The sequence below is a fragment of the Hydra vulgaris genome, chromosome 09 (genome assembly GCF_038396675.1).
Source record: "Hydra vulgaris chromosome 09, alternate assembly HydraT2T_AEP".
NCBI lineage: Eukaryota > Metazoa > Cnidaria > Hydrozoa > Anthoathecata > Hydridae > Hydra > Hydra vulgaris.
The window spans coordinates 16,398,767-16,412,567 of NC_088928.1; the positions used below are offsets into that span (position 1 = coordinate 16,398,767).

At 27.7% G+C, this 13,801-nt stretch overlaps 2 protein-coding genes and 1 long non-coding RNA gene across 4 annotated transcripts; 1 reads left to right on the plus strand and 2 right to left on the minus strand.

The window, feature by feature from the left end:
• Positions 1 to 3,691: 3,691 nt before the first annotated feature.
• LOC136084597 (uncharacterized) lies at positions 3,692 to 7,468 on the minus strand. Of its 2 annotated transcripts, none has more exons than XM_065804863.1 (2): positions 6,095 to 7,468; positions 3,692 to 6,026 (listed from the first exon to the last, which is right to left on the minus strand). In XM_065804863.1, exon 2 carries the CDS (start codon positions 5,611 to 5,613, stop codon positions 4,174 to 4,176), a length of 1,440 nt encoding a protein of 479 aa, XP_065660935.1. In that variant the 5' UTR covers positions 5,614 to 6,026; positions 6,095 to 7,468; the 3' UTR covers positions 3,692 to 4,173. The 2 variants fall into 2 exon arrangements, with proteins under 2 accessions (XP_065660935.1, XP_065660934.1); XM_065804862.1 differs by having other exon boundaries at positions 3,692 to 5,960; positions 6,028 to 7,441.
• On the plus strand, positions 7,434 to 8,934 carry LOC136084598 (uncharacterized). The gene is made up of 2 exons (XR_010640672.1): positions 7,434 to 7,793; positions 8,154 to 8,934. It is a non-coding gene; the product is annotated as an uncharacterized LOC136084598 (long non-coding RNA).
• Positions 8,935 to 9,014: 80 nt separating this feature from the next.
• On the minus strand, positions 9,015 to 10,038 carry LOC136085301 (putative nuclease HARBI1). The gene is made up of 2 exons (XM_065806596.1): positions 9,789 to 10,038; positions 9,015 to 9,679 (listed from the first exon to the last, which is right to left on the minus strand). The coding sequence occupies exons 1-2, from the start codon at positions 10,036 to 10,038 to the stop codon at positions 9,015 to 9,017; spliced, it is 915 nt and encodes a 304-aa protein (XP_065662668.1).
• Between the last annotated feature and the right edge of the window lie 3,763 nt (positions 10,039 to 13,801).

Sequence of the window (13,801 nt, forward strand, 5' to 3'; positions counted from 1 at the left end):
GTCATTTTATTGTTATTTAGATTCTAAGCGGTTAAACTACCCTAAAATAAGAGTAACCTACTGTTAAAAAAATTAGAGGATATATATATATATATATATATATATATATATATATATATATATATATATATATATATATATATATATATATATAACTTTAAAATTAGGTAAATTGTGAAAAAAAGTAAATTTGAAGATATAAATAAGACTAACTGATAAACTGTTGTAATTAAATTACTAATTTGTTAGCAACAATAACATCAACAACATAAAAAATAAACCCACTTTAGAATGCTGTAAGAAAAAAATTCGTAATAAAATTTTAGGTATATGAAAAATAAAATTCATGTGTGAAAATGTGTGAAAAAATCTTTAGATGTTTACTTGTCAAAGAAAAACGGCAAATTTACCTTATCAAGTTTTGATTCCACTCAAAAATATCTAAAGACGGGGGAAATTTAAAAAATCTCCACTTAGAAAACAAAAAACTCACCATATTAAAGTTCAAAAAAAAATACCAAAACTTATTCGCTTAATAAATAAATAGTTGCAGACTCTATTCTTATGTGGGGACGAAAGAATAATTTTAATTTATTAGTATTTAAACAAAACTGAAATATTTAAAATTAAATAACTTTATCAGTTCTAAAGCAAAACGTCGTGTCCAAACAAATTATTGTAGAACATCCTTTTCTAAAAAATGACATCTATATACACGTATATACTATCAATTTTCATGGGTAGGTTTTTATTCTTCGACACCTACATAAAATCATTTCTTGCGTTTTTTGGAAGTTTTTCAAAAACAAAGTATTTTTTTCCGCGATAAATTAAGTTTTATATAAATTTTTTATACATTTTCTAACTTTTTATACATTTTTTGCACATTTTTTTCTAACTTTGGTAAACGATTGTATTTGATAAGAATAACATTCGAATCTTTTGATTTAAAATTAATAAAACGCAAACCATGAGCACAGTACTATTTAACTATTTTGAAAATCTACCTAAACTAAAAATAATATGATTATAAGACTAATAGGCTACCATTTTTTTTTTTCTATATTTGTAAGTGCGACCGCATCGAACGAATTTGGCTAATTCAATTACTTTAGAAAATTCTTCATTAAACATTTCTGAGAATAAACATATTGAAGAAATAATACTTTGGTAACTCTGCAAGTAACGAAGTCTTTTTTTAAGTTTTATTCCTGTTTATTCTTTAAACCAAAGAACACTTTTTATTATTTTTTTGATTAAATTTTTTTATTAAGGATATCAGGATCAACGGTGTAAAAGGCTTTAGACAAACCAATAAAAACTAATAGTGTATAATAAATCCTTATTAAAAGCATTTGAAATATAATTAAATCGCTCAATTACCACTTCCGTAGAATGGTTTTTTTAATTTCATACTGCTTATTGTCCACGTAGGGAGTTTAGGCATAATTTATAGCGAATGAAAATATTTTTTATATTAAATGCATTATATTCCTTATTATATTTCATTTTCAAAATGGCTTCAACCACCTCTGTAGCTTATTTAGTTCCAAAGATATACTTGTTTAAATATTTTCAATTCATAGACTTTTTATGAAATATTTTCTTAAAGTATCTCGTTAAATTTTTGGCACCCAAAAAAAAACATTTTTATCTTTTTTTTTTCTTGCATAAAAAGTTGCGTAAACTAACTTATAATAAAATTTTATTAGAAATTAAATTGTAAATCCAAATTATTTGAACAATTCATAAGAAGAATTTTTAGGAGGGTTAACGCAGACGTACCATGAAATAGACAATTAACAGTATAATATGTTTGAATATGTTTTAAATTTTTTTGTACAAAATAAATTTTCAAATGTTTTAACTTATAATACGTTAAGCATAACAAAACTTTGATGATAAATATTAACTTAAATTATTTTTATTAAAATAAATTAAATTTTTTTTTTTTTCATAAATTATCAATTGAACAACGTGGACCCAAATAAAACAGGCCGAAAACGTCAAAATACGTACAAAATAAACATAAATCTAAAATTTATTTTTACACAAACAAAAAAGATTTTAGTCAACGACTTGTTAATAATTTCAGTATTATTACAAATTCAAAAAGAGATATAACCGCTTATAGTCTACTGTTTCGACTAATTTATTGTTTTCAGCACCTACGATAATATTTTATGGATAAATTTATAGTAGTTAAAAGATCTACGATAAATTTTTATTTTTTATGGGGTTAGGGCTTTTAACTTTTTTGAAAATTTTGAAAACAATGAATGAAAAACTCGTTGAATTGTTCTATTTTATTGTGTTTGCCTTTATTTGATTGTGTACTCTCGAGTCCATAATTGAAGGGAGGGGGGGGGGTATTAACTTTTGAGAAACTTTGCCACCCACCCTAAGCTTATTAAGACCCCCATCCCGTTTATTAATTTTTACTTGTTATTAACAAAAAAATGATATCTAAAAACTAAAAAAAAAAATCAGTGAAAATCAGCTTTAAAAATTAAAAAATATATACTAGTTACTGATAAGTAATAAAACTTACAGTGTAAATTCTGACCCCCCCCCCCGGTTTATTAAATCTTGACTAAACTCCCCACCCCCACCCACACTTTTATTACCCCCCTCCCTCTTGTATTAGGAAATTGAGAGTACATAGATTAACAGATATGGAATTAACATAGATTAACAGTCATGGAAATAAACAGTCATAATAACGTAGATTAACAGTCATGGAAATACTTATACGGATTATCTTATGTATCTATTTGTCTTAAATTTTTTAAAGATGTCTTAAATCGTTTTTTCTTCAAAATAAATTATCGCACTATTAATGTACCCTAGTTTGACTATATGTCGCAAATTATTTGAACACAGAAATTTCAATTTTCAAAATTCATTCAAAACTTTGCAGACATCATATCTGTAAATTTATGCAATTTTATACGTAATTTGCCTTGGCTATTCCGTTCATAAATTAGACAAAATTGTCTAACTTACTTAACGAAGTGCACCAACGAGAAGGTAAGCCATAGGACTTTGCACTCCATCAGTGAGCTGTCATGTTGCCTAAGGTTAGCCCTCCATTTCTGGATTCTTTCCTTTACTTGATAGGCAGTTCATGTAAAAGTAATAGTATTTTTGCATAAGCTTTTTTTTTTTTTTTTTTTTAATAATAATGTGCAGTTAAGCTGCAAATAAACAACAACAAATAAACAAAATTGGTACAGATAAACATATCAGATATGATTCATACTATTTATAAAGATAAAAACCACTGAACTCAAATGCAGTAAAAACACTTTATTGGAACATAACAATAAAATAAATAAGATTAATATATACTATAACATTATTCTAAAATTACATTAAATAAAATTACCTTGTAATCCTAGCTACAAAGAATAAGATCACCTTTTTCAAAATCAATTAATAAAGGAAATGACCATACTTCATCAGGTTCGTTATCATACTTAACAAGGTATGTAGTTTGTCTACCGTTTAATTGATCAATTTAAACCACTTGCGCATGTTCCCAAGATACTTCATGAGCATCTTCTCTAATACGATGTTGTATTGAAAAACATACAAAATCAGATGGATTGTTAATAAATTTTGATAAGGAGTGCTTTTTTTGTTGCTCTATTAATTTGTTTAGTCTTACATCTTGAATTTTTTCCATTAATTTTCTTTTTTTGTTTTCAACAGCTGCATCACATATTTTATGAGGCTTTAAATTATTACTTATATTAGTTAAAGATTTATTTGGTGTTTGTTTGGTGTTAAATTTGCTTGAATAACAATAAGAAGATTTTGATATAATTCCACTGAAGACAAGTTTATTCTTTTGCTTCCTTCTACCTTTGTTTTACAAAAATGCTTTTTGTCACAATCGACATCTAAGATTATGCGATAAAAATTAAGTTGAGCAAGGAGTACTTTTGATTTCAATGGCTCTTCTATATTAGAAACTGTTTCCTCTGCTTCCTCTAATGATATCCATGTCCTTACATTTAAATTTATCAAATCATTACAAGCTGCAACCTTTTTATGTTATATTTTAATTTCTTCTCGATTTTTTTCTCTTGCTTTGCTAGAAGGTGCATAGCTTTATCTTTTTTAAGAGCTTCTTTTCCTTTTTATCATATTTGCTTTTCATTAATGTTACTATAGTTCTTGAATATTCAAGTAATTGTTTTCTTTCTTCATCTGTTTTACCATTAAGCCTTCTAATGTTTGGTTCTGAGACCACATTGTCAAAGCCTGGATAGTTTGAACATTTGCATTGGGTTTTGTGCGAACCATTAAATCCAAAAAGGCAAAGTCACTTTCTGATGCTTTGTTAGTGACATTAGGGACATTAGAAGCAGCTTCAGAAACTGAGTTAGATGGATTCCAATATTTACCACCTGGTAACTGATCAGCACACTGACGTTCCGAAATAACAAGAATCGCATGGAAAATAATTTCAAGTGATTGCACAGTTAAAGAATCAAACTCATTATTTTGAGTGCATTCAAACAGTTTGGTGTAAACCACATCTTGATGAAGAAGATTAGTATCCTCAAATATTTTTCCATTAGCAAATAATAAAGAAGATGCATCCATACAAAGAGATAAAAGTATAATTTTTAAGCGAAGTAGATAGGGGTTTAAAAATAAAATACTATCAAGTGATTTGATAGTTCGCCACATTGGACCAGTAAGTAGCTTGTCAACAATACCTAATGCACAAATTTCAGCAATGAATACAAAGTTTGTGATGTCTTCTTTAATTGCTTTTAATAAATTATTAGGGTTAGGCCAAGCATTAAGAAATTCTGTTATAGCATCCTTATGATAGTATAGCGCAGCTGCATTGTAATATAAAATATTAAAACGATTTCCAATAAATGAAACGAAAAAAGATTTATCATTACGAGAAGAAAGAAAAGAATTAAACCATGATGCAACACCAGCTTCCTCACTACCCCTTGAATGAAATGCCTTACATGTCGTACGAACTAACTTTACAGTACCATATTCTTTACCACTAAAAGCAAAAACAGTTTCAAAATCATTTAGAAGAAGAATTTTTTCAAAAGAATTAAAAACCTTATCAGTTTCAGATGCAAAATTAGTGAGCAAATGAAATTTACAGAAAAAATTACTTACGTCCTTCATATTGTCTTTGACATCTGAAGAAAGCAAATGCCAGTTATAAATTGCAATAGGCAAAAGTTGTTCTCTTAATGTTTTTAACTGTGAGTTAAAAAGAGGATTAACTGAAGATAGATCAGACATTGTTGATTTAATTGATGTTATTAACTTAGCAAAATTAATTTCTTTTTCAGTGGCTGAGTTGCTAACAACGTCAAAAATGTCATCTACTATATTAGTAAAGTTTTGCAAGACAGTTGCCGCATCTTTTCCAACCACTTCTGACAAACCAAAAGATAAAGTTTTCCCACTGGTTGTAGTAATTTGAAAATTTTGATAATGCTTATGGTATTTCTGAGTACCATCACCATGCAAACAATTGCCTATATTAGAGTTTTTATTTGTCAATTTATTTTTAAGTATTGCTTCAGCAACTTGAAATTGACCTAAAATTGAAGCTTCCTGCATTAACCTACATTTTACAGCGGCTGATGGTAGCCTAGATATATTCTTTTTTGCTAGTTTGTTTTATACTACTTTTATGACTCCGTTGACACTATTCATACTCACGTTCATTAAAAGAAGTTTCATGATAGTTTCTCGAATGTCATCGCTGTATCTGCCATCTTCAAATGTTATTACTTTCTTGTCATCTAACAAAGAAACCAATTTTTGAAGTTCTTGATTCTCCTCGTTTAAAATGTTTGTCTTATTACATAACGAAACAACTTCATCCTCTGAACTTATAACATCTTTCATATTGCAGTCATTAATATAGCTGGTTTTATTTTGCAAAATAATTTTTAAATGACTCACTTTTTTTTGCAGCTTTATTTTCTTGTTTTTTAATTCAGAAATGTTTATATCGGAATTTTCAAGAACTTTTTTTTTGCAGCTTTATTTTCTTGTTTTTTAATTCAGAAATGTTTATATCGGAATTTTCAAGAACTGAAGTATTATCTTCTTTCTTTTTTTTTAATTGCGATATTTTATATTTTGTTTCATTTTTTAATGAATTCATTTCATTTTTTTTAATTTCCAGTTGAGTATTACGATATTTTATTTTTTTATTCAAATTTGTAACATTAAAGAATTTATTTTTGGACTTTAATAGTTCTAATTTGTTTTCAATAATATTGAGCTTTTCTTCTTTTTCACAATAAAGTTTTTTAACATTTTTTAGTTCACTTTCAATTAAAGAGTTTTTTGAAATAAGTATTTGCAGATTGCTTGACATATCTTCAAAATCCTTTAGATGCTTAAAATAATCCAATTCTAAATCCATCATCGATTCAAGTTTCCTTTTTAAATTTTTATTTTCTTTTTTAAGCATTTTGTTTTCACTGATAAGGATTGTTTCTTTACAAACTTCAGAACTAATAGATGTATTATTAGGAATATTTGTCACAAGTGGAATAAAGGCTTCACTTAATAACAAATCCAACTTTTTATTTTTGCGTTGTTTCTTTAATTTTCTGATATTATCAACTAATCTATTTATCTTTGTAGCTAATTGTTTTTCATAGCAGAGGAGCTGAACATTAAAATCACTGCAAAATTTACAATACAATGCAATGCATAAAGGTATCTTTTAACGTTAAATACCAATTATAAATTTCTTCATTAAACATTTTATCTAAACTATTTTTTCATAAATCAAGTCAAGAAAATATATAAATTTAAATCAATCTAAACATCATACCTAAATAGATATCCAAAAATTTAATGAACTATAAGGTTATTTATTTATCAAAACAATCATTGTTTTGATAAATAAATAACCTTATAGTTAATTAAATTTATTGATATCAATTTAGGTATGATGTTAAGATTCACTGTTACAATGAAAGTAAGTTTTAAATAATATATACAATGTTATATATAAAACTTACAGGTTAGTTAAAATAATAAAAAATTTAATGATAAATATACAGATGATTTAATTAACAACACTTTAAAACTTTTTATCTACTTATCAGTAAATAAATAGTTTTATTTATTTACTGACTACAAATTTTTACCTAAATATAAAATTAGAAACAAATTACTTCACTGAAGTAATTTGTTTCTAACTTTAAATTTAGTTTATATTTACTGAAGTCTTCAGTAAATGATTTAATAAATCTTGTTTTGAAAGTTAATAATAAATACTTATCAAAAAAGTTCAGCTAGATATATCAACCCAAATCATACTATATCAATATCAGTATTAATGTACAAAAATGTATGTATAATAATGTTCAATAAAAATAACAGATCTTTTTTTCCATATGGAAGATTGAATGGTAGAGTAACTAAGATATCCGCAGAAAGTTATCACTTATACCCCGTTCATACTGACGATAAAACACGTTTTAATTGTCGTATTTTAAACGCGTTTTACATTTTACTATTCTCATCAAATTTAAAATTGGTTTTAATTAAAACACGCAACGTTAAAAGTTGTTTTAATAAAACAACGTCGCGAGGTTGTTTTAATTGCGTTTTATTACCCTGAACTGTTTTTAAATGGCGGAGGAAAAAGCTGTTGCTGAAGAAAAAGTTAAATCTAGAAAGAGAGCTAGACATTGGGATGATGAGGAAACAAAAATACTAATTAGTAAATGGTCAGAAGATAATATCCAAGAAAAGTTGAAGTCATGCACAAGGTTTTGTTTTGTTTTTTTCAGTTAAGTTGGATCAAATTGAAATAACTTGTTAAATAAAATCAAACCACTCGTTACTAAATAGTTTAAATAAATCACAAATAGACAAGAAGTGATTACGAATTACATTAATATTGAATAAACAAGGAAATGAATGTTTATAAATTGTACTTTTTACAACAAGATATTTATTTCTCTTTGATAGTTAGCACAATATATATATATATATATATATATATATATATATATATATATATATATATATATATATATATATATATATATATATATATATATATATATATATATATATATATATATATATATATATATATATATAACTTCATATTTTTTGGATTTTAGAAAAGGAAAAATTTGGGAGGAAATTTTGCTATTCTTGCAAGCTTCTGGATATGAAGACAGAGATAAAGAGATGTGTAAAACAAGAATTCACACATTGACAAGTGCATATCGCAATTATATTGATAATAAACGAAATACAAGTGGGACTGGTCCTTCCAAAAAACCATTCTGCTTTGATGAAATTGATAAGGTTCTTAGTGACAAACCAACCACATTACCAACTTTTTTGAAAAGTTCCTCAGGCATGAATGTTATTATTGAAAAAACTGCAGAAGTGAATAATTTTAATAATTGTGTTAATGAGTTAGTAAACTGAACATATAGACATTGAAACTACTCCGTCAAGTTCTAAATCTGAAGAGTTGGTAAAAAAAGATAATAGTTTTTACTTTAAAAAATCCAAAAAGAAAAAATCAAGAAGTGAGGTAATGTTTGAACAATTAAATGCCACTGTTAATAAATTTATGACCTCTCAGGCTGATATTGATCATAAAATTTTAGAAAGTATTTTAGAAAACCACAAACAAGAAGAATCATGTGTTATATTAAAAGTTCGTCAAGTTGAAGATTTATATTTTATTGAAATAGAACTTTCATTGGCAGATTTGACACTAGAAAAACTTACTTGCACAATAAAAGAGGAATTTTCAGTTCAAGATAATGCATCTTTATTGATTACCAAGTTACCAAATGTACTTATCCGAAATGATAAGGATGTTAAACGTCTTAAAAGTGGGACTGAGATAGAGTTTTTAATTATGATTAAAAAAATGTGAAGCAATTTCTTTGTTTTGTTATTTTTTTCTCAAAATAAAATAAACCATGCCTTTTACAACATTGTTTGAAAAAAATCATTTACAACTAAACAGTTGTAAAATAATGTTTTTTTATGGAATTTCTAATAAACTCAGCTTTATTGTCAAGTTCAATGCAACTGTGGTTTAATATAGGGTTTACTAAGTCAATTTCTGTTTGTTCAATCCATTCATTTAAATACTTTTGCTTTGTCAAAGTACAGAAGTTATGTAGTATACAACATGTTGTAACAATATTGACTGTGTGTTCAACTGTTGTATCTAATCTCTTTAAAAGACATTGAAATCGACCTTTTAATCTTCCAAATCCATTCTCCACCACCACACGACATTTACTAAGAGAAACGTTAAACTTTGCTTCTTCTATACTAAGATTTCCACGATCTGAGTAAGGTTTCATAAGCCAATTTTTAAGGGGATATGCTGAATCACCAAGGACAAGAGGACCAATTTCAATATTATCAATTATTTTAGATAAGTTTGTAGGTAAAAAGGTTCTAGCCAGACACTCTTTATATAAGGGAGAATTTTTAAAAACCCTTGAATCGTGTGATTTGCCAGTCCACCCTACAAAAATATCTCTAAATAAATACTTGCTGTCTACCAATCCCTGTAAAATAATGGAGTGATATTCTTTTCTGTTTATATAGTCCTCTGAATTTTTATGAGGAGCCTTTATTCTTATGTGACATCCATCAACTGCTCCAACTACTTGTGGAAAACCATATAATTTTTCAAAACTTACTATATATCTCCATTGTTTCTTCCCTTGAGGGTAAGGAAATGTATTTCTTCATTAAGTTATCAACAAAATGTTTACAAATTCTGTGAACTATTGTACAAACAGTTGATTTTCCTAAGCCAAATAAATTGGCTATTGTTCGGTAATCTGCAGATCCACTTAAAAAGTAAAGTGTCACAGCTAACTTCATTTCTAAAGGCAAAGATTTACGAAAGTTAGTGCCTTGTATAGGCATAAAAGGTGAAACTTCCTTGCACAGATAATTAAAGGCTGCTTTAGACATTCTTATGTTTTTTATCCAATCATCTTCGTTCCAACAGTTTACCATTGTTTCGTACCAAAAGCTTTGACTGCGAGGTTTAGTCCAAATTTTTCTGTAAACCGCAAAATTATAAGCAGTAATACAGTTTATCAGTATGTGCTGCAATTGCAGTCTTCTTTTTTTCCTTGATATGTACAATAATACTCGTAACTTCGAGATCAAGTTTTTCTTTGAGAGCGCCATTTTCGAACGTTAATATAAATACTAAAGAACGTTCAATCTGAACGCAAGAAAACTGAAAACATGTTTATTATAAAACTATGTTTACATTAAAACATGTTTATTTAAAACAGAATTTAGTGTGAACTGGGTATTAGTTAAGCGCAGTGCGCTTAATAAAACGGGGGTATTTCTAAAAATCACTTTAAAGAAAACAAAAAACCCATCCAATATAAATTTTTCTTTTTAAATCAAAAAAATATGTACATAACAAATAAATAGCTGCAGAACCTATTTTCACGTGATTCCAGATGAACTATCTTAATTTACTGGTATTTACACAAAATTGAATCATTTAAAAGAGAATAACTTTTTCAGTTCAACAGAAAACTGTCGGCATCACATAAATAAATGTTCTACGTTCTTTTCTGAAAAATAATACATCAATATATATAGGTATATAATTAATTTTCATGGGTGGGTTTTTATTCTTCGACACCTACATAAAATCATTTCCTTCGTATTTTGGACGAAGTTTTTCAATATCAAACCGAAAGTTTTTTTTCCGTGATAAAAAATCACGTGACTAAACTCCCAAGTCCATGTATTGATGGTGTTCTATTGACGTCACGATGTAAACATTACTATTCCGACGCCATCTTGTAGGTCAAACTAACGCATTAGCTTAAGGAGCTTTAACGCAAGGCCAATTACTATTATCTGTTAATGTGGTTCCTATAGAAAAAGATTGTTAAAAAGTTTATTATTTTGATTAAATTTATATAGAATTTAATTCTCTTTCTCATGATGTAATTAATTTTTTTTTTGTTTAAACTAAAACTCAATATTAAATAACTTGTTTTCTAAACACTGCCAAACAAGTTAATTAACCTTAGCAACTAAGTAAATTGCAAATAATATAATCTGAAACATTCTCAAACTTAATAAATAACCAAAAAAATAAATACAACTATTTGTGTTAACATTTTAAAAACCTTATGTTATGTATTCTAAGGCATTTTATTAAATTTTTGTTTTGAATTAATTTACATGACTCATAGTACAGTAAACATAGTTTGGTTGTTTAAGTATGCTCAATAAAGTATTAAATGGTTTTAGTATTTTTAATTGCTCTGTATATAAATAATATGCTGATGTTTATTCTATTGTAGTATCTAAAAGTGTTTAATATTGTTTAACAATAATACAATACAAGCAAGCAAAACCACAAACTTAGAAGAATGTGTCATTTTAGAGGCAATCAACACTCATGCAAAAAACGTACAAAAAGTTACAGAAGATCCAAATGATTACGATTTTACTATAAACTAAAATACTACGAACTTAAAATTGTTGAAAATTTATGTTAACCTTTAGCTGACATTCCAGAATGTTTTCCATAAAACATAGACTTTATATTTACAATTCCACTCCTCACATGGTTGCTGTTCATAAGTTTTACTTTAAAGTTAAAAGTTGTGTGTTTAAAATATAGCTGCTCTTTACATCAAATTCTGCAGCGAAAAAAGTAGACGCATTTGTTTAAAGTTCGATATGAAGGTTTTGCAACAATTGGTAAGTGCGCAACTCACTGTAACAATTTTGTCTACAGTCGTTATATTGTCTGCCTCGCACATTAAAAAATCAACTGGTAAAATTTCCTTTAATATAGTGTATTTGTTTCTTGCTAATCCAATCACTCTTTCTACATTGACTCTCGAATGGGCGATTTTTCTAGTACTTTCGACATCAACAGCTGATAGCTGCTTCTTTCCTCTTGTAAAGGCTGGGATTTTAACCTCAGCACACATAAGACCAACAGAGTCGGCTATGTTAAAACCTCGATCAGCTAGCACTACATCTCCAGGGTTGAGCTTCTCAAGGAGCCCACATTGTTCGGTGATAAGTTTATCGCTAGTTCTCCCACCCCATCCCTGGGAAATGTAAGAAATAACGTCTTGTGGAACAATGCCAATCAAATATTTTACGGTGTTATGACTTTTATAGTTGCTCCATGTTTGTGCTCTGGCCATAAGATTTGAGGGTTTTTCAATAAAAATTTCAAAACAGTCTATGATGACAGCTATCTTAAGCCCAAAGTTTTGTCTAAACGATAATGGCATGGATTGTTGTAATTCTTTTCTTTCCGGCCAGAAAATCAGAGGTTTCATACGAACATATAATATGTGCAAAATATTCTTGAAAGTTTTTGACGCAACGGAATAGGAAATGTCAAACCGAAATGCTAAGTCTTGTAATGGGGTTCCAAGACGCAGCTTCATTAGCACAAGAATCACTTTTTGGAACTTAGATAGTCGCGAAAGCGCTGTTAATGAAATATATGCTGTTAATGAAATATATACAATAAAGTTGTCGTAAGAGAATTTGGACTAACACTTCGCTTAAAGCGTTACTTTATTTACTCTAAATAAGTATAAAATATTTTTGAAATTGACTGTGTAACTTTTTATAATAACAATGTAATGCTTTACAAAAGTTACGCATCACCATTTTAGTCCACTAACCTATAAAGCGCGTACCTTGCAACTTTTGAGGTTTTGGGGAGAGTGGAGGTGCCTGTCTTTTTATCTTGTGGTTGCCTTTCTGATGCAGACAACAATAAACTAGGAACCCAATCTGGGTTGGTAACATTATATAAAGCAGATGGTTTACCTATAAATAATAAATATGGCGTAAATATTAAGAACATATATATTGTACATATATAGAACTTTACAAGTAACATAATATGGCAGAATTCTATCAATTTCATACCTGAAATAAAGTGAGCAGAGCATACTTTCGAGAATTTGGTAGGTTCTTTTTGCCTATTAACTGCTGCAATCCATTCACAGCGCCTCATAGATGACAACTCTTGGGTTTTACTACCATGATGCCTAATAATAGTGGGGAAGCTATGGAAAGACATTTTGCCAGGGTCTGCTCTACTTGAGCAACCGTTGACAAAACAAGTACTTGGCATAGTTTTGCTAACAAGGATAAAATAATTTATAGTTTCTATAAAAAAAAAAACAATGTTTTTACACATGTTTTAAAACAATCTTTTTTAAATGTATAATGAAAATAAATAAAAAATATTCTATAATTAAAAAATCTTTTAATTTAAACTTTTATATAACCTATCAAATTCGAATTAGAGAAGTTGTATTTTATATAGTACACAATTCTAAAAGAAGTTGTCATGTATATTATTTTAAACGTGCTAGTCCAGCATTTTTTGTCAATTTGAGCATATTTTTAAGGTGTATTTGAAAATTGATTTCTTAAAAATCCAGATAACTTAAAACGTTCAGAATCATGTTTGTTTATAGTATCAACAAAAGGTTATGTTGTTAAGTCATTATTGAGATTAATTATTAAGTTCCAGTTGTTTGCATTCATCTTTGAATTCAATGAAATCATTAAAAATCTGCACATGTCCAACACACTTTACTTTCAGTGGTATATAGAATTGTACATAAGGCCCACAACTAACAACATCTTTAAATAAAAGAGTCACCTCTTCTGAGAAAATCATTGCACGTTTATCAATGAAATAAAAAAGATCTTCTAAACATTATTGTTTGAATGGATACATATATTCCTTGAA

Coding starts and splice junctions, on each gene's coding strand:
- LOC136084597 (XM_065804863.1), bottom strand. CDS start 5,613: ATGCAGGAAGCTTCAATTTTAGGTCAATTTCAAGTTGCTGAAGCAATA.
- LOC136085301 (XM_065806596.1), bottom strand. CDS start 10,038: ATGGTAAACTGTTGGAACGAAGATGATTGGATAAAAAACATAAGAATG. Junction 9,680..9,788: donor TACAATAGTTCACAGAATTT/GTAAACATTTTG, acceptor GTTTTCCACAAG/TAGTTGGAGCAGTTGATGGA.